The sequence below is a fragment of the Schistocerca gregaria genome, chromosome X, assembly GCF_023897955.1.
Source record: "Schistocerca gregaria isolate iqSchGreg1 chromosome X, iqSchGreg1.2, whole genome shotgun sequence".
Taxonomy (NCBI): domain Eukaryota; kingdom Metazoa; phylum Arthropoda; class Insecta; order Orthoptera; family Acrididae; genus Schistocerca; species Schistocerca gregaria.
Window position 1 is genome coordinate 513,860,519 of NC_064931.1, and position 26,104 is coordinate 513,886,622.

At 40.4% G+C, this 26,104-nt stretch overlaps 1 protein-coding gene across 2 annotated transcripts in view; it reads right to left on the reverse strand.

Moving 5' to 3' along the window:
* Window positions 1–26,104, reverse strand: part of LOC126297932 (uncharacterized) — a 160,718-nt gene that overhangs the window by 99,928 nt on the left and 34,686 nt on the right. For both annotated transcript variants that reach the window (XM_049989252.1, XM_049989253.1), the window contains one exon: window positions 10,261–10,394. In XM_049989252.1, coding sequence (XP_049845209.1) covers window positions 10,261–10,394 — 134 coding nt within the window. The remainder of the gene's footprint in view (window positions 1–10,260; window positions 10,395–26,104) is intronic.

Here is a 26,104-nt window from a genome sequence, read left to right on the forward strand (position 1 = left end):
CCACTTTCTCGCACTAAACTAACATATTACAACAATATTTAAATAAAAGAAACGTTATAAACATCAAGTTACACTCAGATCATTTACAAATATAAGTAATATAAATAAATAAACCAGTATTCTTCCACAAGTGTGCTCACATTAAATGACTACACATTACTGTTTAATGAAATTAAAAAAATTATTTATGCCTTCTTGATAAGAGATGTCTTTTGGCAATTTTTTATGGTGGTGTCCACTAACACATGCCACTGACCAATTTTAAATTAGCACAATTTTTTAATAACACTTTCAATCAACATTTAAATAAAGTTACTGGCAAAATAGTAAATAATCCTTCAAGAGAACACACAAGCATAACAGAATATGAGGTATTCACGTTGTGCTCATTTGCTGAGTAAATGTGAAGGATGCAATGGTCTGACAAACACATGCATAATAAAAAATATAAAAGATGTAATTAATCAAGAAATAAAAAAAGATAGAGATACATAGGTTTCAGAGGTGATAGCTATAGTGCCATGCTATCACCTGAGATAACAGTTTTCTTGAAATCGCCTGAAGCAAACAAAAGTTGTTAAGTGACAAATTCACTTTAAAAATGTTTATTCATGACAAGATATCAACTTGTGTAGTGTTAAAGATATTGAGATACTGTTGTGTCATTGGATGTGCCTCACTTTTCTGAGATCGCAAATATATTCAGATTTGCATTAATATTTGATGTAAGGCATTGTCAAATCTCAAAGAGCTGTAGCTTAGCCATCTTTAAAGTTTTCTGGCACTCTACCATTTCTTGGAGCATCTCCTGCACAAATACCATGTGAGTAACAGCCATCTAAAATCCCAGATTAGGGCTTTTCCCACATCCGGTCCTTTGCTAATGCACATGGCACGCCTAGAGCGGCTGTGACGGCCTGTGCGACCATGTTGTGCTACTGGCCCTGGGTCTGTACAGCTTTGTGAACATATTCACTTTACCTTGTACCAACTCTAGGTGGCCAACTAGCTCGCCTACACACAGATAACATTACACACCTCCATTTAATGTGGTGCATTAGCTGGCTAATTTGGCACATTATGTCACACCAAATTTGGCATACGTAACATAATAAATACACACATAAAATAATACATGGAATACTCTACTTGCTTGTCAGAACAATAATGTAAGTACATTTGGGATGGTGTATGACACAGCATGTACCTCCTAGGATATGTCATAACATCTTAACAGCATACACTTACTAAATCTAACACGAATTGTAAAAATTATGGCATATTGATTAAATGTCCAAATAAACACATAAATTTTGAAGTAATTTTCAGCTCAGCTCTCTCTCTCTCTTTAGTTTTTAGCACTTTTGCGCTCGCCTGACAGCACCTTTGCTTTGACCACTACATCATAGAACTTCACTTTCACAGACACAGCACATGATCAGTGTTCCGGTGTCAAAGTTTAGATGGTTCACAGTCCAGCTGCCTCTGTTAAAATTCATGATACCCTTAGCCAAGCACTCTGCCAAAACATGCATCAATCTGCAATCACAGTCAGTGCCGAAGGACGATAACTGTCAAAATACGACTGTGGTGTTAATTACCAACAATCATATGACTTCCCGAATCCCAATAGAGCAGGCACTAAACACCCTCCCCAGTGAAATCGATACATCCACAACAGGACAGCAAGCAAAAACACTGATTAATAGGCATAGGCAAAACACTTGATTCAGCTCAGCATTTCAAACACTCTATCCATGTTCTCACTAGAAAATATGTCTTTCATGCGCCATAAATCAACAAATGTTTTATCATTTCTTTGCAATTTATTGACTTTCAACTCAGCAGATAACTGCAGTCAAGATTCATCAATATACTATTTGCAGAAGAAAACACTTTTTCTCTTTCATTATTCTCTAAATCATATTACAAAGTTGTCCCCAAACTTTTACATACAATTCTATTTAGAACCCTTCCAAAATAACACACATCACAGAATTAACCCACGTAATATACCCTCACAAACTTAACTCATACATTGCACATAACTGCAGTTATACTACCACAAGCAAAATTTTAACAAGGTCTTAAGACCTCCCTGATCCAAATTTTGTGCAAACAATAATTACAAGTAAATCATACACATTACATGAGAAACCCAAGCAAGATACTAGAAGTACATATTTAAGTAACACCTTGAAATTTCTCTCGAATTCTTATGTACAATACAATTTATTCCCCTCTTTCGCAAATGATGAAACTTATTTACATTCTGCCAATCTCTGCACAGCAAAATTTGTGTGACCAATGTTTACTCCTTCCTTGTACTAAATTGTGCTTTCATACTTTATCATCTTAAGTTTTCCAAATTACTCCTTTCACAAAACAGAAATATCCCTCAACATTTTTATAATTAAACATGAAAATACACTTATTTACACACTTCAGCATGTTCTTCTACAAGGTGCAAACCTGCCACTGCTGCTGCTTATATTAATCACGTCAGTGAGAGTATCTTTTGAATCTCACTTTTTTTGCCTTTTTCTCATCGGCTCGAATTCAAGTCCTCTTTCCTCGTCCACCAATGGACTCTTATGTTCACATACAAAATTTATAACTACCACTGGCACATCACTTTTAGATTTAAGAAACGCATACTTTCTTTCTCCATCAATATCCTTCATTTCTCTTACAGGCTGCATGTCTTTGATTTCACCCCTCTTTGAACACGGCTCCCCCAAAATATCATTTTCAACAACTCTTCCTTTTTCTTCCATATTCATGGTAAACATAACAATTTCAGAGCAACTCTCAATCATATTATAAATTCCTAGATTCTTTTGATCTACCTCGAATTCATCTGTAGGGTTTAAATCACCCTCAAAATCCTTTGTCTTATCTTCCTCGTAAGCATAAAATACACTGTTCGCTTCTTCTGAATTAACAATATCAGTAGCTGGAACATTCTTATAATTAAGCACACAACTTAAAACTTTGTCTCTCTTAAACAAGTCCTCACTTATTTCTGCTGATATACTATAAACTTTATCACAATTGACTCCATTAAGGGGGGGGGGATGTCAAACGGGCCGACTTGGAGCAGGAGAGGCACCACAGGACATTTTATTTTCTACTGTCTATACTTTTACAATTAAATTCATAAAACTTTGTCAGCATGACCAGAAAGGATTCAGAATTCACACTCATAGCAGTGGAAGTGCAAAAACATAACAAAATAATTTTTTTTTTAAATATGAAATTTCATCATTTTTTCACTTACTGTTGGCTGCATTTGTTGCTATAGGTACATTTTTCTTCACAGGTAAGAGAGATTCTTTGATGAATTTTGCACATCATACAAACCATACTTACAGGTGTATGAAACGCTGGAATTTTCCAAATCTATTACAAATTGTGGTAAAAATTGAGATGATTAACTACAAAAACGAATTTTTTCTAAACATAAAGTTTAAAACGTAACAGCTCGTTCATTTTTTTCATAAATTAAATAGATTCTAGAGTTTCAGACACCTCTAAGTACGGTTTGTCTGCTGTGCAAAATTCATGGAACAGTCTCTCTTACTTATGAAGAAAAGTGTACCTATAGCTACAAATGCAGCCAATAGCAAGTGAAAAATGATGAAATTTCACATGTAAAAAAAAAATTATTTTGTTATGTTTTTGAACTTCCGCTGCTACGAGTGTGAATCCTGAATCCTTCCTTGTTACGCTGACAAAGTTTTATGAATTTACTTGTAAAGGTATAGACAGTGGAAATTAAAATGTCCTGTGGTGCCTCTCCCGCTCCAAGTCGGCCAGCTTGATGTCCTACCCCCCTTAACATCTATTGGAAATCACCAGCACTAACTCCGTCAACCTCCACCAGTACACTATAATTACCCCAACTGCATCATCCCACATTAGAATTCATAGTAAATTCAAACTGTTCCAAACTTGGATCTACCTTCGTCTAAAAACATTTTCTCTACTCTCAGACTGCTACGACACTTTGTAATCTGATCTACCATCCAACACTTTACTTCCACATTCATCCTTCCACATCCACTCATAATTCAAGCTTTCATCAAGAGCCATTGGTTCACATCCATCAATAACAATAAATCTTCCTCCAAGATACCTAGATCAGTGGCTTCAACTTTCGCAACTTCAGTGCCTGAAACATCGTCTTTACCTTTCTTTAACAATATATCACCCACAGCCATGGTTACATAACAAAATTCACCTCCAGCTGATGAGACTACAGCTTCACTACTTTCAAAGATATCCTCACATATATCCATCAACGCAAACCTGCCTCACGTCTCATCAGAATTCATCATACATTCCATCTCCATCAAATTCAAATCCACCTCTGCCTCTCTTTTGTTCACAGAATCTTTCAACAAACATACATTCATTCCATCATTCACTTTCCTTTGACCAAATAAATTCTCCAGCCCCATACAATCATTATTAACTCTTTCTACACATTTTATATTTCTTGCCCCATTTCTATGGTTGCGCCACTTAAAATTATTCCCCACTTTATTCTTACTTCGCTTCACCTTGTACCACTTCTAGGCGGCCAACATTTGTGGCTGCTTTGCCGAATTTTTAACACCCACAGAGTTTTTAAAATAACTTGTCTTTTGCATTGCCAGTTAATTTGTCACCTCCGAACCTGAGATGGGCGATCTCTAGTTTCCCAACCTCACGTTCTGGCATTGCATTGGGTGAAGCTCCTGCTCCTCAAATTTTCGTTCCCAATTTTGATTTTCATTATGAAAGTTGCTGTTACCATTTCCCCTGTGAAAATTATTATTACAGTGATAGCTATTTTGGTGATTATTGTAATTCCCATTCAGGCACCCATCTTCCTGACTATTTTCCCCATTACGCGGCTTGAATTTCAATCCTTGTTCAAGTTTGTTAATAAAATCTAAAATCTCATCAATGGAATTTGTTGGGCTGTGGACAAGATCCCATTTTAAAAAGCTGGGTGGACATCTCTTGAAAATTGTGATTTCGGTAGCTCAGATGGTTGAGCACTTGCCCGCGAAAGGCAAAGGTCCCGAGTTCGAGTCTCGGTCGGGCACACAGTTTTAATCTGCCAGTAAGTTTCATATCAGTGCACACTCCACTGCAGAGTGAAAATCTCATTCTGGAAACATCCTCCAGGCTGTGGCTAAGCCATGTCTCCGCAATATCCTTTCTTTCAGAAGTGGTAGTTCTGCAAGGTTCGCAGGAGAGCTTCTGTTAAGTTTGGAATGTAGGAGATGAGATACTGGCAGAAGTAAAGCTGTGAGGACCAGGCGTGAGTCGTGCTTCGGTAGCTCAGATGGTAGAGCACTTGCCTGCGAAAGGCAAAGGTCCTGAGTTCCAGTCTCGGTCAGGCACACAGTTTTAATCTGCCTGAAAGTTTCTTATTGGTCATGTTGGCAGCATGTGCTTTACTTCTGCTGCCAGAAGTGTAGATGCTGCTGATGGCGATGCTGTTGCTGACACTGATGAACAAGAAGTTGGCACCAGTGTTCTGTGCTGCCGTGGCCGCCACTGCCGCAGTGCAGTCAATGAAGTCTTCAGTGCTGCTAGTCACGGCAGACTCGAACTCAGCATGCCTCTTCATAGCATTCATCTACTTTCTTGAAATTCTGTGGCTGGTTTCAATACACCCAACTTTTGCTACCGATTCCCACACATGCAACTGGCACAAAATCTTATGCTTGGAGCCCCCTCACAAACTGCCTATCATGCAATACATTTGGGACCTGGATCACAGAGTCTTGTAAAGTGTTAGAAATACAGTTACAATTCTAAAGGGGTTAGATTCAGATCCTGGACAAGAAAACTCCAACTGGGATGGTTACCTAATGGTTATCACTGCATGTAGTTGCTCTACAGAACAGCAGTCCTATCAACCAAACCAGCTGCTTATTTACTTGTTGTTATTCGTACTTTATGTACTTGGACTATGCAAGGCTCTGTTAAAAAAGAGTAGCTCAATATAGGCATAGGATCAAGCCGTGCACATTTGCTTTCATGCCCTGCAGCTAACTGGCTGCAAATAATATCCTGTAGCTGTGAAGCTGAATTCAAGTAGTGTACACATTGGCTAGAATTGGAAGTTAATAAAATACACAAAAATACAAAATAAAAGTTAAATGAATAACTGAATAACAAGGCTTCTATTCTAATGCCTGTAACTGATGTAGATGACAGAGAATTACGTTGAATAATGTTTATTCACGAAAGGACATCTCAAATAAACTGGAAGTGGTCCTACTATATTTAGTTGCGATACACAGAAAATAACCTTATCAAACACAACAAAGTTACAGTGAGAGTGTTAAGAGAATGATAGCAAAACCCCTAAACTAAATACCCTTCAAAGACTTGTGAAAACCAAATCCATCTCGTGATCAAAATACATGTTAAGATTAAATAGTTCAAAATTCAAGACAATGATTCATTAATTAAGACATACAATACAGACAATACTCTGTCTATGTGCAGTTCTTTATTGCTAGCTGAAGAAGTTAAAAGTCCTACTTTGGTGCACATTCAGGGCTTCACACGGAAAATCCAAGTCTCGACTCGACTCCTGCTGTGTTCTGCCAATGCCCAGCTCTCATTGGGTGAAGGCCATTACCAACAAAAATACATCATTCTTAAGCTCTACAAACATGATTTGATTCAAGATGACCACTTTTCCACACTAAACTAATATATGACAAAACTATTTAAATAAAAGAATATGACAAAACTATTTACATAAAAGAAACATTATAACATTTGGTTACATTCACATCGTTTGCAAATACAAGTAATACTTGGTTTATAAATAAATAAACGAGTATCCTTGCACAAGTACAGGGTGTTTCAAAAATGACCGGTATATTTGAAACGGCAATACAAACTAAATGAGCAGCGATAGAAATACACCGTTTGTTGCAATATGCTTGGGACAACAGTACATTTTCAGGCAGACAAACTTTCGAAATTACAATAGTTACAATTGTCAACAACAGATGGCGCTGCGGTCTGGAAAACTCTATAGTACGATATTTTCCACATATCCACCACGCGTAACAATAATATGGCGTAGTCTCTGAATGAAATTACCCGAAACCTTTGACAACGTGTCTGGCGGAATGGCTTCACACGCAGATGAGATTTACTGCTTCAGCTCTTCAATTGTTTCTGGATTCCGGCGGTACACCTGGTCTTTCAAGTGTCCCCACAGAAAGAAGTCACAGGGGTTCATGTCTGGCGAAGAGGGAGGCCAATCCACGCCGCCTCCTGTATGTTTCGGATAGCCCAAAGCAATCACACAATCATCGAAATATTCATTCAGGAAATAAAAGACGTGCGATGTGGCCGGGCATCATCTTGCATAAACCACGAGGTGTTCGCAGTGTCGTCTAAGGCAGTTTGTACCACCACAAATTCATGAAGAATGTCCAGATAGCATGATGAAGTAATCGTTTCGGATCTGAAAAATGGGCCAATGATTCCTTTGGAAGAAATGGCGGCCCAGACCAGTACTTTTTGAGGATGCAGGGACGATGGGACTGCAACATGGGGCTTTTCGGTTCCCCATATGCGCCAGTTCTGTTTACTGACGAAGCCGTCCAGGTAAAAATAAGCTTCGTCAGTAAACCAAATGCTGCCCACATGCATATCACCGTCATCAATCCTGTCAACTATATCGTTAGCGAATGTCTCTCGTGCAGCAATGGTAGCGGCGCTGAGGGGTTGCCGCGTTTGAATTTTGTATGGATAGAGGTGTAAACTCTGGCGCATGAGACGATATGTGGACGTTGGCGTCATTTGGACCGCAGCTGCAACACGTCGAACGGAAACCCGAGGTCGCTGTTGGATCACCTGCTGCACTAGCTGCGCGTTGCCCTCTGTGGTTGCCGTACGCGGTCGCCCTACCTTTTCAGCACGTTCATCCGTCACGTTCCCAGTCCGTTGAAAATTTTCAAACAGATCCTTTATTGTATCGCTTTTCGGTCCTTTGGTTACATTAAACCTACGTTGAAAACTTCGTCTTGTTGCAACAACACTGTGTTCTAGGCGGTGGAATTCCAACACCAGAAAAATCCTCTGATCTAAGGAATAAACCATGTTGTCCACAGCACACTTGCACATTGTAAACAGCACACGCTTACAGCAGAAAGACGACGTACAGAATGGCGCACCCACAGACTGCGTTGTCTTCTATATCTTTCACATCACTTGCAGCGCCATCTGTTGTTGAAAATTGTAACTACTGTAATTTCGAAAGTTTGTACACCTGAAAATGTACTGTTGTCCCAAGCATATTGCAACAAACGGGGTATTTCTATCGCTGCTTGTTTAGTTTTTATTGCCATTTCAAATATACCGGTCATTTTTGAAACACCCTGTACACTCACATTAAATGATTACACATTATCATTAAGTATTATTTAAACAATTATTTATACCTTCTTGACACAGGCATCTTTTGGCACTTTTGAATGGTAGCATCTGCTAACACATGCCATTGACCACATTTAAATTAGCACAATTTTTTAATAACACTTGCAATCAATATTTCAATAAAGTTACTGGCAAAATAGTAAACAGTTTCCAGAATGAGATTTTCACTCTGCAGCAGAGTGTGCACTCGTATGAAACTTCCTGGAAGATTAAAACTGTGTGGTGAACCAAGACTCAAACATTGAAAATTTTTATTTATTGTGAGATATTAACTTCTGTAGTTTTAAAGACATTGTATTGTGTCACTGGACGTGCCTAACTTTGCTGAGATTGCAAATGTATTCAGATTTGCATTAATATTTCATGTGAGTTATTGTCAAATCACAAAGAGCTGCAACTCAGCTATCTTTAAGATTTTCTTACACTACCATTTCTTCTCCTGCACAAAGCCCATGCGAGTAACAGCCATCCAAATTCCCAACATAGATACTTCGCCCACATCCAGTCCTTCACTAACGCACATGGCTCACCTGGAGCAGTTGTGGCAGCCTATCCAGCTGTGTTATGCTATCAGACCTGGGGCTGCACAGATTCGTAAACAAATTCACCTTTCCTTGTACCAATTCTAGGTAGCCAACTAGTTGACCTACATAAACATAATATTACAGCAGACAGTAACCAAATTTGACTTTCATGCGCAGCAATACTCAAACCCACCATTGTCCTATAATCACACCTCGAGTGATAATGAACCAGTCTGGTTGTATGCACTGGAAAGCACAGAAATACCAGGAGTTAAAGCGATTCCAAAGGCATTAGAGGTGCCACAGCTTTCACTGCAGGTGCCATAACGTCATTGCAGCCTAGGGCAGCAGCCTGAAGACTGCTGCTCACCACTAATACAGCTTGTAGCTGTTTCTGAAAGGCAATGGTTCACACACCACATATAAATCATGATCATCTCTTCAGGCACAAGCCGTAGAAGCTGAGGCAGCATGCACTATTTCATGTTTGAGCAGGTTCAGATCTCTCTTTAGTAGGTAACTGAAGGGTGTATTTATGTATAAACTGAGAAATTTAAATAGTTTGTGTGTGAGGCTTATGTCAACTGCTCACACAATGTAATAAAGGATAATTTAACATGCCAGCACGACACTGTGCATAAAATATACCTCTCAACAAGACGCTAATGATATGAACAACATCACTTTTTGAAACAGCACCTCTGGACTTATGCAAATACAGTATTGTTTTCTTATCCTCGCATGAAGACGTCACACTCTACCTGTTGTCCACTAGTTTTAATACAACATGTATACACCATATAGAAAATAATTATATTTCGTTTTGTTGCACCATTTTTGCAGTTACAGCTTATAAGAATGCTTAGAAACTTGGAGAGTTATTTCTGTGGCAGAGATTTTAATAAAACTGGTCATTTACTTCAGTTGTCTGTATTCAGTTGTCTGTAGAGATTTAGCCCAATCATTAGAAGCAAAACTGCAGAAATGGTAATGGCTTCTTCATCCCGTAAATTACTATGTTTTATGACTGACAAACAAAAATTCAGTTCTGCCTACATGTGCTTCAACAGCAGCAGAAAGAAAGAACATTTACGTGCATGGGTCTTGATTTAAAATGTCATCTGCTCAGTGCCCACTAGAATTTTCTAACAGGCATTTTAAATCAAAAATTGCAGCACTTCGTGGGGGTTCATACAAAAATACTCCTTTATCGATGTTCCATTTCTTCCCATACAAAATGGATACAGTCAATGCATAAGCCACCTCTTACCTTTAACTTTTCTGGCTGCAGCATCAGATGCCGATACATGTACACTGTGCAGTTTCATTTTTTTTTGTTCACGATATTCTTCCGTAAAACTTTTTGAAAGTTCATCAACAATCTGCATAAGTTCTGTGTTGTACCTGAAACAAATTACAATACAAAAAAAGTATTTTAGCAATGCAAGTGGCTTTTTTCTGAGGCTATCAACTCCCCCCCCCCCCCCCTCCCCACCAATGAACATCATGGATCTTGCCTTTTGTGAGGAGACTTGTCCCCCTCAGCGATACAAATAGCTGTACCGTAGGTGTAACCACAATGGAGGGGTATCTGTTGAGAGGCCAGACAAATGTGTGGTTCCGGAAGAGAGGTAGCAGCCTTTTCAGTAGTTGCAGGGGCAACAGTCTGGATGATTGACTGTTCCAGCCTTGTAACACTAACCAAAACGGCCTTGCTATGCTGGTACTGCGAACAGCTGAAAGCAAGGGGGGACTGCAGCCTTAATTTTTCCCGAGGGCATGCAGCTTTACTGTATGGTTAAATGATGATGGTGTCCTTTTGGGTAAAATATTTCGGAGGTAAAATAGTCCCCCATTCAGATCTCTGGGCGGGGACTACTCAAGAGGACGTCGTTATCAGGAGAAAGAAAACTGGTGTTATACGGATCGGAGCGTAGAATGTTAGATCCCTTAATCGGGCAGGTAGGTCAGAAAATTTAGAAAGGGAAATGGATAGGTTAAAGTTAGATATAGAGGGAATTAGTGAAGTTCGGTGGCAGGAGGAACAAGACTTTTGGAGAGGTGAATACAGGGTTATAAATACAAAATCAAATAGGGGTAATGCAGGAGTAGGTTTAATAAGGAATAAAAAAATAGGAGTGTGGGTAAGCTACTACAAACAGCATAGTAAATGCATTATTGTGGTCAAGATAGACACGAAGCCCACGCCTACTACAGTAGTACAAGTTTATATGCCAACTAGCTCTGCAGATGAAAAAGAAATTGATGAAATATATGATGAGATAAAAGAAATTAGTCAGATAGTGAAGGGAGACGAAAATTTAATAGTCATGAGTGACTGGAATTAGATAGTAGGGAAAGGGAGAGAAGGAAACGTAGTAGGTGAATATGGATTGAGGGGAAGAATGAAAGAGGAAGCCACCTGGTAGAATTTTGCACAGAGCATAGCTTAATCATACCTAACACTTGGTTCAAGAATCACGAAAGAAGGTTGTATACATGGAAGAACCCTGGAGGTACTGGAAGGTCCCAGATAGATTATATAATGGTAACACAGAGACTCAGGAACCAGGTTTTAAATTGTAAGACACTTCCCGGGGCAGATGTGGACTCTGACCACAATCTATTGGCTATGAACTGTAGATTAAAACTGAAGAAACTGCAAAAAGGTGGGAATTTAAGGAGATGGGACCTGGATAAACTGACTAAACCATAGGTTGTACAGCATTTCAGGGAGAGCATAAGGGAACAATTGACAACAATGGGGGAAAGAAATACAGTAGAAGAAGAATGGGTAGCTTTGAGAGATGTAGTAGTGAAGGCCGCAGAGGATCAAGTCGGTAAAAAGACGAGGGCTAGTAGAAATCCTGGGGTAACAGAAGAAATATTGAATTTCATTGATGAAAGGAGAAAATATAAAAATGCAGTAAATGAAGCACGCAAAAAGGAATACAAACGTCTCAAAAATGAGATTGACAGGAAGTGCGGAATGGCTAAGTAGGGACGGCAAGAGAACAAATGTAAGGATGTAGAGGTGCATATCACTAGAGGTAAGATAGATACTGCCTACAGGAAAATTAAAGAGACCTTTGGAGAAAAAGGGAACCACTTGTATGAATATCAAGAGTTCAGATGGAAACCCAGTTCTAAGCAAAGAACGGAAAGCAGAAAGGTGGAAGGAGTATATAGAGGGTCTATACAAGGGCAATGTGCTTGAAGACAATATTATGGAAATGGAAGATGATGTAGATGAAGATGAAATGGGAGATATAATACTGCATGAAGAGTTTGACAGAGCACTGAAAGACCTAAGATGAAACAAGGCCCTGGGACTAGACAGTATTCCATTAGAACTACTGACAGCCTTGGGAGAGCCAGTCCTGACGAAAGTCTACCATCTGGTGAGCAAGATGTGTGAGACAGGTGAAATACCCTCAGACTTCAAGAAGAATATAATAATTCCAATCCCAAAGAAAGCATGTGTTGACAAATGTGAAAATTACCGAACTATCAGTTTATTAGGTCACGACTGCAAAATACTAATGCGAATTCTTTACAGACAAATGGAAAAACTGGTAGAAGCCGGCCTCGGGGAAGATCAGTTTGGATCAGTGAGGCAATACTGACCCTATGACTTATCTTAGAAAATAGATAAGGAAAGGCAAACCTACATTTCTAGCACAATGGTGACTAGAATACTCTCTTTCAAATTCTGAAGGTGGCAGAGGTAAAATACAGGGAGCGAAAGGCTATTTACAATTTGTACAGAAACTAGATGGCAGTAATAAGAGTTGCGGGACATGAAAGGGAAGCAGTCGTTGGGAAGGGAGTGAGACAGGGTTGTAGCCTCTCCCCGATGTTATTCAATCTGTATATTGAGCAAGCAGTAAAGGAAACAAAAGAAAAATTCGGAGGAGGTATTGAAATCCATGGAGAAGAAATAAAAACTTTGAGGTTCGCCGATGACATTGTAATTCTGTCAGAGACAGCAAAGGGTTTGGATGAGCAGTTGAACGGAATGGACAGTATCTTCAAAGGAGGATATAAGATGACCATCAACAAAAGTGAAACGAGGATAATGGAATGTAGTCGAATTAAGTCGGGTGATGCTGAGAGAATTAGATTAGGAAATGAGACACTCAAAGTAGTAAAGGAGTTTTGCTATTTGGGGAGCAAAATAACTGATGATGGTCGAAGTAGAGAGGATATAAAATGTAGACTGACAATAGCAAGGAAAGTGTTTCTCAAGAAGAGAAATTTGTTAACATCGAATATAGATTTAAGTGTCAGGAAGTCGTTTCTGAAAGTATTTGTATGGAGTGTAGCCATGTATGGAAGTGAATCATGGACGATAAATAGTTTGGACAAGAAGAGAATAGAAGCTTTCGAAATGTGGTACTACAGAAGAATGCTGAAGTTAAAATGGGTAGATCACATAACTAATGAGGAGGTATTGAAAAGAATTGGGGAGAAGAGGAGTTTGTGGCACAATTTATCTAGAAGAAGGGATTGGTTGGTAGGACATGTTCTGAGGCATCAGAGGATCACCAATTTAGTATCGGGATGGCAGCATGGAGGTAAAAATCATAGAGGGAGACCAAGAAATGAATACACTAAACAGATTCAGAAGGATGTACGTTGCAGTAGATACTGGGAGATGAAGCTTGCACAGGATAGAGTAGCATGGAGAACTGCATCAAACCAGTCTCTGGACCAAGACCACAACAACAAACAACAACAACTCACTATAATTTGTGTAGTGTTTACGATGTTTTTAATAAGATTCTAAGTTAAAGTATAATAATTGCAGGTCATTCTGATGTAAATATAAAATTATTCGTCATCTAGATAAACCTATGTGGGAACATACATATTTAGCATTGCTATCTTCCTGAATTTATCTCACATAGCATTAACTGATGAACTTTTTAAGTTGCTGTCATAACTTCAAGTTGAACAAATATATTTCAAGGACAACGCAATACATGAAAGTCCCAGATCAAGTAAACAGAGCAAGACGTAAGTCACTTTAACAGTCAAATCATCACCGAGTCCAAGTCTAGTGGCCGCTGGCTGGCTGGCCACTTAGGTGGCGCTGCTGCTGCATGGCTGGCACAGTGCCGCATGTAGAGGACACGCATAACTGCGTGGCGGCACTTTGAAAGATCAGCGAGTCAAAACACTTTTCCCCCCTTTGAAGTTTTTGCACAGGTCTTGATGGAGGTGGCCTGTAGATTGCTAACATCTATAGGTGGTGTTTGACTGGCCGTAAAGTCTCGAGGAGGAGGCTTCCCGTACGGACGGAAGTGTCCCCGATGATAACGGGTCAAGATGACAGGAGACGTGGGGGTTGAATCTGCTGCGGCCCCTTGCACCAATCTGCCCGTTGCAGCAAGTCCGGTTGTTATAACAAGAGACACGGGCGATATGTCCGCATCCATAGGAGGAGGAGGCTGGTAGAGTTGCTCCGACAGATTATGGTCATCTGGTTCCTGCATGGGCACGTCTCCTGTTGGCGTCAGTTCTTGTGCTGGCATCAATCTGACGGTGAGAGGACTGCGTTGTGAGTAATGAGAGATTCCGGATCCCGAGCGTCAGGTAAAGCTGAAGGTGGTGTAGCGGCATCCGGAACAGGTGTTGCCAGCACACGAGGTCGAAGCTGGTCCAAATGACGCACTGCAACACACGTGTCTGTCTGGATTTCATACAAGCGTCACCCACGGTGTTGTAAGATGCAGCCAGGACTCCATATTGACCGCCTGCCATATCCCCGTACCCATACAAGGTCATCGGCGGTGACCCAGCCAATCGAAGGCACCCACGGCCGTGAGGTGGAAGGCCACAGAAGATCTGCGCCTTAAATGTGCGGACCAGTCGTTTAGCCTCACCGTTTGACTGTGGATGGAACTGAGGGGCCGTGACATGCATGATGCCGTGACAGGCACAAAAATCCGCAAAATTGGAAGAGGCAAACTGTGGACCATTATCAGTAACAAGAGTAGAGGGAAGGCCTTCCAAAGAGAAAATGCGAGCTAGAGCATTGGTGGTTGCCGCGGTGGTAGGCAACGTGCAACGGACAATGAAAGGAAAGTTAGAGTAGGTGTCAATAACTAGAAGCCAATAAGTACCTAACAAAGGTCCCGCGAAGTCAGCATGAATACGCTCCCAGGGCTTCTCAGGTGAAGGTCACGGTGACAAAGTTGACTTCAGGGTGGCGACCTGTGACGCACAAGGGCTGCAGGCAGCGACCATGTGTGCAATTTCAGAGTCGATGCCGGGCCAGTACACATGACGGCGCACCAGAGATTTTGTACGAGACACACCCCAGTGCCCTTGGTGAAGGATGAGCAAGACCAAAGCACGCAAAGACACAGGTACCGCAACACGCGGCGGAGCATTTTTGCTGGAAGGAGGAGAACACCATCCCTAGTTGTAAGGCAGTAACGCAAAACGTAGTAGTTCCGCAACGAATCAGAAGTCTTAGCGGACGGACGATCTGGCCAACCCTTCTGAATACAGCATAAAATCTGGGAAAGAGTAGGGTCAGGACGCGTAGCAGCCGCCAGCCAGTCCCCAGTGATGGGGAACCTGTCCACAACCCGCTGCTGAGCAACATCCGGGTGGGAACACAAAAGTTCGTCCCTAACGAATGCCAGATCAGGACCCATGGGAAGGCGACACAGTGCATCAGCATTTGCATGTTGAGCCGTCGGCCAGAAGTGTATCTCATAATTGAAACGAGACAAGTAAAGAGCCCAATGCTGGAGGTGGTGTGCAACCTTGTCGGGAAGTGACATTGATGGATGAAACAAGGAAACAAGTGGTTTGTGATCCGTAACAAGATGAAATTTGGATCCATAGAGAAAAACACCAAAGCTTCTTTTTCAATTTGAGAATACTTTTGTTGGGCATCTGTGAGCATTTTGGAGGCATAAGCAATGGGTTGTTCAGAAAAGTCAGAAAAACGATGCGCAAGGACTGCACCAACCCCGTATTGAGAGGCATCCATGGCAAGAACAAGATGTTGGCCAGGTCGATAAGTAGCCAGGCACGTGGCCTGTTTCAGCATAGTCTTCAATTCCTGGAAAGCCGGATCGCATGACACGGACCAGTGAAAAGACACATTTTTATGAAACAGGCGATGCAACGGCTGAGCCAACGAAGCATCAGACGGTAAAAACCTGTGATAGTATGCTATTTTCCCCAAGAAGGCCTGCAGTTCCTTAACAGGTCTAGGGCGAGGAAGGGCATCGATTGCAGCGACAGTTTGCTGAAGCAGACGAATGCCATCCCAAGAGAGTTGAACCCCCCCAAGTATGTGATAGATGCCTGAAAAAGATTTGATTTCTGAAGATTACACTTAAGACGGCAGTCTGTAAGACATTAAAAAGTGTGCGGAGATTCTGAAGATGTTCTTCAGTGGTGGAGCCAGTGACAACAATGTCATCCATGTAATTTACACACCTAGGGATAGCGAGCAATAATTGTTCCAAGAATCGCTGAAAGAGAGTAGGAGTGCTGACAACCTAGAATGGCATACGTTGGTATGGACAGAGGCCGAGAGGCGTGTTAAGGACCAGAAACTGCTGGGAAGCAGCGTCGAGAGGAAGTTGATGATAAGCTTCTGCAGGTCAAGTTTAGAAAGATACTGGCCTCCAGCAAGTTTAGTTACCAATTCTTCAGGTCGAGGCATAGGGTAAGTGTCGATAAGGCATTGAGCATTTACAGTGGCTTTGAAATCGCCATAGAGACGAATATCACCATTTGGCTTCGCAACGACAATGACAGGACAGGACCACTAACTGGAAGTGACAGGAAGCAAGACCCCTGAAGCAGTGAGACGATCTATCTCCCGTTTGCGTTTGACCTGATCACGTAGGGCCACAGGAATGGGCCGAGACCGAAAAAATCCAATTGAGCATAAGGGATAGCATCAGAGACGATATTGACAGAGTCATCTATGGAGAACCCAAAAACGTGAAAGGCATCGAAACCAAAAAGATTCTCCACATTACTATGGTCAACCACAAATATGGAAACAGTGCGAACGACAGATTTGTAAAATACCTCAGCATCAAATTGTCCCAAGAGAGAAATTTTCTGTTTATTGTTAAGTCTGTAATTGCCTAATGACAGGTGACAGGATTGGAGAACCCAACTGAAGATACATCTGAGAATAAATGATAGCGGCAGCAGAACCAGTATCCACCTGCATGAGAACATCTCGACCAAGTATTTGGACAGTGAGGAATAACTTCCCTGAAAGGGAAAAAGTACAATTGGCAGACAACACAGAATCAGAATCAGCGTCACGTTCATGAACACCATGTATGCGGTCGGATTTGGAAACGGATGACACATGACCTTTTTTTTGCATTTGTGACACACGGCCCAAAGTTGTGGACAATCCTCTCGTGAATGTTTCATAAAACACCACAGACATGAAGGAAGGGACACACCACACGCTTCGTCAACATCGCACAGAGGTTGTATTTCCCCGACGTCGCCCCATGCCTCTATTTGCACTCCAGTGGCGCGAGAAATTTCAAAAGACTGAGCAATGGATAGGACTTTATATATAGTCGGATTTGCCAACTGAAGGGCACGTTGCCTAACTTCTTTGTCGGGCACCGACTGGATAATAGCATCCCGTACCATGGAATCGGCATAGGATTCCGTGTGAACTTCAGTAACAAATTGACACTTTTTACTGAGGCCGTGAAGTTCAGCAGCCCAAGCGTGATAGGATTGATTCGGTTGTTTTTGACAATGATAAAAGGTAACACGAGAGGCTACCACGTGTGTATGATTTTGAAAATAGTCGGACAAAAGTGAGTATATTTCAGCAAAGGACAAAGACAGAATCTTTCAAAGGAGTCAATTGCGACATTTGAGGTGAAATTCATGAAAGGAACAGAGACTTACATGTTTGGTTGACAGCGACATGAAATGCCAAGAAGTGCTGTCGAAGACTTTTTCGTAATCAGGCCAGTCTTCCACCGTCTTGTCGTAAGGAGGAAAAGGAGGTAGAGACGATGACGAGAGACGCCCCGCATTTCATGCCCCGACGAAATCATGAATCGCATTTGTGAGAAGCGTATGCTGTTCTATGAGACCTTGCAAGAGTTGCTCTAAAGTAGCCGTGGAAATACATGGGTCAACGATGAAAATGAAAAATTCACTACCTCGTCGCCAATTGTTATAACTTCAAGTTGAACAAATATATTTCAAGGACGACACAATATATGAAAGTCACAGATCAAGTAAACAGAGTAAGACGTGTGTCACTTCAACAGTCAAATCATCACTGAGTCCGAGTCTAGCGGCCGCTGGCTGGCTGGCCGCTTAGGTGGCGTTGCTGCTGCATGGCTGGCAGACAGTGCCGCATCTAGAGGATGTGTGTAACTGCGCGGCGGCACTTTGAAAGATCAGCGAGTCACAACAGTTGCCACTACTGTTTCTGATCTGAGGCTGAGAACGTCTCCCATATAAATGAATCTAACCTTCTTTCTGCCTTTATTTCAAGTGCATTTAACAAAAATAATTCTTGTGCACAGCTAGTAGTTCACTTGTAATTAACTGTTTTCTCACCTCACCTGGAGTTTTGAAATACTAGCAAGCATACATACTTTTCTGTATTCTACATGTTCGGTACTTGATTTGTTGCCACATCTCAAGAGTCACTGGTACTGTAATTATTCACTGACACAAATGGGGCTTATAGTGGATGGGGAATAAGTATATTGCATAATTTTTGTTTGTTTTTGAGCTGAATCCAACTGTCTTTGTGAGACCTGGTGTGTCATCAATTGGTTCTTTCCAAATCACGGAAAAGGTAAAGAATAGGAGACATGATCCTTTTACCCAACTTGTCAGTAGGGTAACACATGTGAAACAACATATTTGTGGAAACCATTTGTTCTCCTGATCGCCAACCTTATACCCATATATATATATATATATATATATATATATATATATATATATATATATATATGTGTGTGTGTGTGTGTGTGTGTGTGTGTGTGTGTGGTTCTTTACAGGAGGATTAAATTTCCTTTGAAGGTGTAACTCTCCTCCCATACAAAAAAAGGAGTTACATTATTTTCACAGGTACAAAGCATCTGAGCGTGACTAATCAGATATGTCGTTAAACCTCCTCGTTTCCTAGAGATGGATTTCTGAATTAACAGTCATGTTTGAGAATCCCTTGTAAATATCCAACATTTATAAATGCACAGTCATTAAATCAAGTGGAATCATTGTAACCACGAAGTGTTACCAACAACTTTGGCAGAAGGTAAAGTACCAAAAAACTGAGCCTGATGAGCAGAAACTTATTTCTTAATTGAATACAGAACCCAGAATTGTACTAAAGGACAGATTTATATTCTTTGTAGTCCTGGAAAATTAACTTGGAAGAAAGAGCACGCTGATCAATAAATATGCACAAGCTGGAAATAAAGTCAATCAATGTTAGACACCCCAAATAACATTTAAACGAGTTTGGGATGTTTCTGGCTTGTGCTAAACATTTGAGGTCCAACTTTTTTCACTTTTTTGCTTATAACACAAAAACAATACATCCTACAGATAATTCTCAATACATCAACATGAAAGAGCATAAAATTTCACATAGAATGACCTACTTAAACTTAGATTCGGTTCAGCCATTTAGCCGCAATTCATCCTCAAAGATTGTTAATTTTTACCAACTTGGTTGAAAAGAGTGTTATGCTCATGTTCCAATGTTCCAACACATGTAACCCAAAATTGATCACTCTAAAGGGTCAAGGATGAAAGTTGTTGAGCATCACTTCTGCATAAAAGCTTCTAATTTCAAAATACACTCATGCCTTTGCAAAGATACGAATAAAAATGTGGAAGCATCTGTAGCACTAAATTCCTGCTAAGACATTTTTGTAAAGTCAAATTACTTCTGAAGGCCAAATCATCCACATTTATTGAAATATTCAAATTTAAGGGCAATTTAGTGAGGTACCTATTTACCTACCTATCTAGGTAGTTGGCTCTATTTGTTAATTTAATTATTTGAGTAAGTAATTTATAGTGTTTTGCATTAATTAGTTGTGTTTGTGGTAATCATACAAGAAGTATTAACAAAAGGGAAAAAAGAGGTACGGAAAATATTCAAGAGAAAAACAGCAGTAAGAAAGTGCAGTTCCTGCGAAAGAACTGAGTAGTGACCACTGCAATCTAAGAAGTGAGAGTCAAAATGGATGGTGACCAAGTGCCTATCAGTCCTGATAAAATTTTCTTCGAATCCCTTTGCATATGAAGTCACCACACCAGCTTGAGTCATAATTCATCTCTGAGCTAGCCCCATATCCTTAAACTCTTTTTGATGATGACAGAATAATGCACAAGACAAGAAAATCAGACCTATTTAAACTTTTCGGTCCAGTCAGTGTTAAAATCATATGCAACTCCATTCTTGGTGGGAGGTTCCACTTACATCAATTTGGGTGGAAATACTGATCAAGTGTTTTCCCGCATCCTTAAAAAGTATGTGAATTACGTCAAAAAACACTTTGGGTCCAATTGCATGCTAGTATTTTATGCATAACTGGAAGAGGGAGCTGAGAAAATCACCAAATGTGTCAAACATGCCCAAATAGCCTATGCTATGTCATCCGCTTCTATTTTATTTGATGAAACAATGTCATCAACTATGCCAATAGACCATTTCTTACTAAACAAACTTAATACGAAACATCTTATCTCAATTTTGGCAGAAAAATTAAATAATGAAGGATATCAAGTCAAGCAGGTCTTTGGTGATGAAAACAGCTATCAATATAGCCACAAAAGAAGTACTGGGGAGGGCAGAATACCAAAGAATAGTGAAATGTTTCGACAAGGAATGCTCACTAGTAATCCAAGACAGAAATGGAGCAAGACAAATAATTGCAAAGGAAAACAGCATGCTGGAAATCCCAAAACAAGACTAGTGGATGAATACTATAGAGAGAAGAGGAAAATTGTGGATAAGTTAGGTAGGGTGAAGAAAAGGCAGTATAAAAGAAAGAAGATAGAGCAGTTGGACAAAATAAGGAATAATAATGAGATACAAAAGTTCTACGAAACATTTAGAGGAATGAAGAGAGGATTTCAACCAAGAGTAGTCTTCTATAAGAATAGAAATGGAAACCTAATTGAAGGTAAAAGGAAAGCTTTGGGAAGATGGAAAAGTATTTTGCCGAGTTATTTGATGGAAAGGGGGGAGGGAACATAGATGAAACCTTGAATGATGAGAAAGAACTGAATTTGGAATTGGAATTAGAATCAGAAGTGGAAGAGAAGGAAGTCGAACCATCACAATTAGATGAAGTAAAGACTGCAATTAAAAACTTAAAGAATAATAAGGCAGAATGAGATTTTCACTCTGCAGCGGAGTGTGCGCTGATATGAAACTTCCTGGCAGATTAAAACTGTGTGCCCGACCGAGACTCGAACTCGGGACCTTTGCCTTTCGCGGGCAAGTGCTCTACCATCTGAGCTACCGAAGCACGACTCACGCCCGGTACTCACAGCTTTACTTCTGCCAGTATCCGTCTCCTACCTTCCAAACTTTACAGAAGCTCTCCTGCGAACCTTGCAGAACTAGTTCGAGTCTCGGTCGGGCACACAGTTTTAATCTGCCAGGAAGTTTCATATCAGCGCACACTCCGCTGCAGAGTGAAAATCTCATTCTGGAAACATCCCCCAGGCTGTGGCTAAGCCATGTCTCCGCAATATCCTTTCTTTCAGGAGTGCTAGTTCTGCAAGGTTCGCAGGAGAGCTTCTGTAAAGTTTGGAAGGTAGGAGACGGATACTGGCAGAAGTAAAGCTGTGAGTACCGGGCGTGAGTCGTGCTTCGGTAGCTCAGATGGTAGAGCACTTGCCCGCGAAAGGCAAAGGTCCCGAGTTCGAGTCTCGGTCGGGCACACAGTTTTAATCTGCCAGGAAGTTTAATAATAAGGCAGTTGGAAAAAATGGCATAGAGGTCCAAATTTTGGGAAAAGACCATGAAGCCAAGTGTTAATGAATTTATAAACGAAATATGGATACAGAAGAAACGCCTAAGGATTTGAGCATGAGAATAATCTGCTTATTACATAAGAAAGATGAAAAGGGACAGGGCAGTGATTACTCTCTTAAGATACAATGTACAAGGTGTTTACTAAGATTTTAGGCAGTCGGCTAGAATACCAGGTGAAAATGATACTGAGGGGGTATCAGGCTGGATTTAGGGAAAATAGGTCCACTATGGGCCAGATATTTTTATTGAGACAAGTGCTAGAGAACTTTATGAATATAACAAGCAAATGTGTCAGTTGTATATCGATTTTAAACAGGAATAAGGTTCCATAAGCATGCAGGATTTTAGAATCACACTCAAATTTGTGAGACTGATTGGAATGACAATAAAAGCAGCAGTCTGCACTGTCAGAATACAGCAAGAGTTGTCAGGAGAGTTCCACGTGGGGAGGGGCTGAGACAAGGAGATGTGATCTCCGGTCTACTCTTTAACTAAGCACTAGCGAAGATAATTTGGCAAATACCAACAAACCCAGGGGGGAACAATGTTTAACCATCAGGTCCAGGTGGTGGCATACACTGATGATGTAGCACTAATTGCACGTGATATCAGGGCTTTGAAGGACAATTATGCTGCATTGGAAGGAGCAGGGTTGAGGTAAAGACTGGAAGTGAGTATAGGTTACACAAAGTATATGACGATGGGACGTCCTGGTGGGGATAGAGGACAGACTTCAACAAAAATAAATGGGAAAGAGTACCAAAGAGTGGAAAAGTTTAAATACCTAGGCTTGATAATAACCGAAGATAACAGGACAGCAGCAGAAATCTAGAAAAGATAGCAACTGGAAACAAATGTTACTGTACCTTGCAGAATATATTCAAGTGCAGAAATATTAGTAGGAACACAAAAATGCAAATATATTTGACTACATTAAGATGTATAGTAATGTATGTGTCAGTAGGATGGGTGATGACCACAAAGGAGGAAGTGGGTTACTGAGATGGAAAACGAAGATTTTGAGAATGGTACATGTGGCAATGAGAGTGGAAGGAAGTTATAGAATAAGGACATACACAGAACTACAGACACTTTTTGGACAGATGAATAATGCAGTGAAAATCAAGCAAGGAAGAATAAGATGGGCTGGACATCTTCAGAGAATGCTTGAAACTCAAAGTGTTAAGAAAATGTTTATAGAAAAGGCCAAAGGGCAAATGAGAAAAGGAAGACCTAGGAAAAGGTAGCTTGAAAATATTGAGGGGGACCTCATAGCAATATGAGTCAGGAACTGGAGAAGAAGAGCAATGGACAGAGAAAATGGAGGCAGGTAAGAAAGGGGGCCAAGGTTCTACAAGGAGTGTAGTGCTGACCAGTACGTAAGTAAGTAAGTAAGTAAGTAAGTGTGGCTGGATACTACAACATAGCTGGTACCTATATAGTCCTACTTAAATTGGTTTCCACTTTACAGTGAGAACCAGCAGTACACCGGTGAGAGGTTGGCATTATCGACTGCCACAGTGCTGCTACATCCACTGCACAATTCACTGTGCCTTCCAGTTCTCAAGCACAAAAGTTTTCCAGATGCAAAAAATTCAACTATTTCAAGAACATAACCCTAGCCCTAATTAAAATTAAGAACACATTTATCACATGCTTTGAGACACTATAGAGCTGTATGCCATACGTGACTTTCAGAAGTTTTACACAATTTCTGTGGGAGACAAAGACTTTAAAATTGTGTTTTATTGTCATGCAGAGCAGAGAGCTAGGGTGGCTGGCAGCAGACACAACTAGTTTTGACAACATTGCCATGCCAACCTTGAACATCAGATGTCAACTAATCTAAATTGGGTTATAATGTAAAAGAGGGAATGTCACGTATGCCACCAATTTGAATCATGTAAACACTGGTGCATGTGTTTCATATTTAAGTCCTTGTATGTAGTGTTCCTGATACAAAGATGGGGGAACAACAAAGCATGAGCCAAAATGAACACGACAAAACTGCATAAACAACTCTCCAATGCTGGCTGACATAACAAAGAGTTAAGAACACAGAATTCAGATACAACTCAATCTGACTGTCATCTAGCAAGTCAATGCCCCACACATTACAGTACACCAGTAGATCAACAATAAGTGAAAAATGAAACCAAACAATTCCTTCAAAAAACTAATATGAGTATATACAGCAGTGCCATTGCATTATGGAATAGTGGAAGGAATCTCTGTCTATGAATGAATCAAAATGAACCGTGTTGGCCTATGACGGATAAGTGTGACTGGAGACAGACTTGTGGATGTAGTCTATAGGTGTGTATAGTGCTTGTACTGGAAAGTGGAAGATGATGGAGTAATCATGATTTTCGATGTAAGGTCTTGGATACTATATGTAGCACATCATAATCTCACCACACAAGCCTGCACACATCTTCTTACAGCCTGAAACTTCCGGACATTAAAACTATGTCCTAGTGTGGGGCTTGAACCAGGACTTATGCCTTTTGTGGCCAATGTCCTTGCCAGCAAAGTCAAATCTCGATACATAAATGTTCACTTCATAACCTACATACAAAACTCAACGTGCATCCTCCTATATATCTTGTTGCACCAATACTCCTTGGAGAATGGATAGTATGAGAATGTCCTGAACACAGCAAATAGATTTTTTCCAGAACGAATGATTCGTTTCACAGCATAGTGTTTCCCATAGCAAAAGAATAGGCTAAGGTGGGAAAGGAATTTGGCATTTGCCTTTAGCAATTTTGGGAAACCAATTAAAACTTAAATTAAAACTTAACTGTAGAAGACTGTATCTAGATTTGAACCTTGCTCCTGCCACAAATGTATCCACTGCCTTAACCATTTCATCACCCCACTCAATGTTGCTGTAGTGAACTTCCTCAATAGACATTTCCCATCAAATAGACATTTCTCACAAATGTGAGTCATACTTCTAAAACACACTAAAAAACTGTGCAACCTACTTAGGCTGATGCTTTCAGGCTCAAACTATTGTCAGTTGAGCTGCCACAAAATGTAAAGATCTGAATTTAATTTCCAGTCTTGCACACAGCACCAGTCTGTTTAGGAGTCCTTACAGTGAATGTTTCCCTGTATCCAATCCAAGATCTTGCTGCATTCAAGAGGTGATGAAGCCTTTCCCTTATGACTTAACTTCCCTCTCAGAATTTGCCACATGTCTTGTTCCTGTCCATCAGAAACAAAATTCTCTGTCCCTTTGTAAGCACTATACCAACTTTCCTTGTCCATCTGTCTTTCATTCTTATTTTCTGTGGCCATTGTTTTTTCCTTCAGTATTTCCTCTGCTGACTTTTTTTTTTATTCCTCATGCCTCTCCACATTGATTAATTCTTGCTCCACACTGGATTATTTCCACACAATAGTCATGTCTTTCTGTTAGCACACAATTACTCCAGTTTGACAAGAATGTTACATAATGAGAAAAATATCAACCACCATGGTAATACTGTACAACCATACAAGGCAGGCTTTCATGGTCAGCACTGGTATCCTTGGTGATTTCTGGTTATACATACACTAGGTTATGGTATAAGGCACGTTTCTATGTCTTGTGCTTCATCTCCTAATGTTGGAGACATCACCAGAGGCGATCATAAAGACTCGGACAATAGTTTAAAGCTCAGCAAGCAAAGCTGTTTATGGTTACATGTACCCATACAACAGTCAGGTCATGACATCATGAGAATGCTGCGTAAGATCAGAGTCATGTTGACTTCTGTTACAAAGCTTGTGTGTGGAATAGTTGGCACTGTTTGTTTTATTTAGCACTAAATCCCACATCTTGTCCAATTTCAATCTTCATCCTTCTCCACTAAAATTGTTTTGTGCTTTTGAATTCCTATGGCCTCTCTGTACAGCTTAGCACAATGACAATTGGACCTCGATAAAATTATAGGATGGGGGAAATGAATCAGAGGACAAGCTGCTACTGCTGGTCTATCCTTGTTACCCGGACAACATTTGCTCATATGTTCTTCAAGCCAGGTGTTAACAATTCTTTTAGAAGTTCCTGTGTACACTCCAG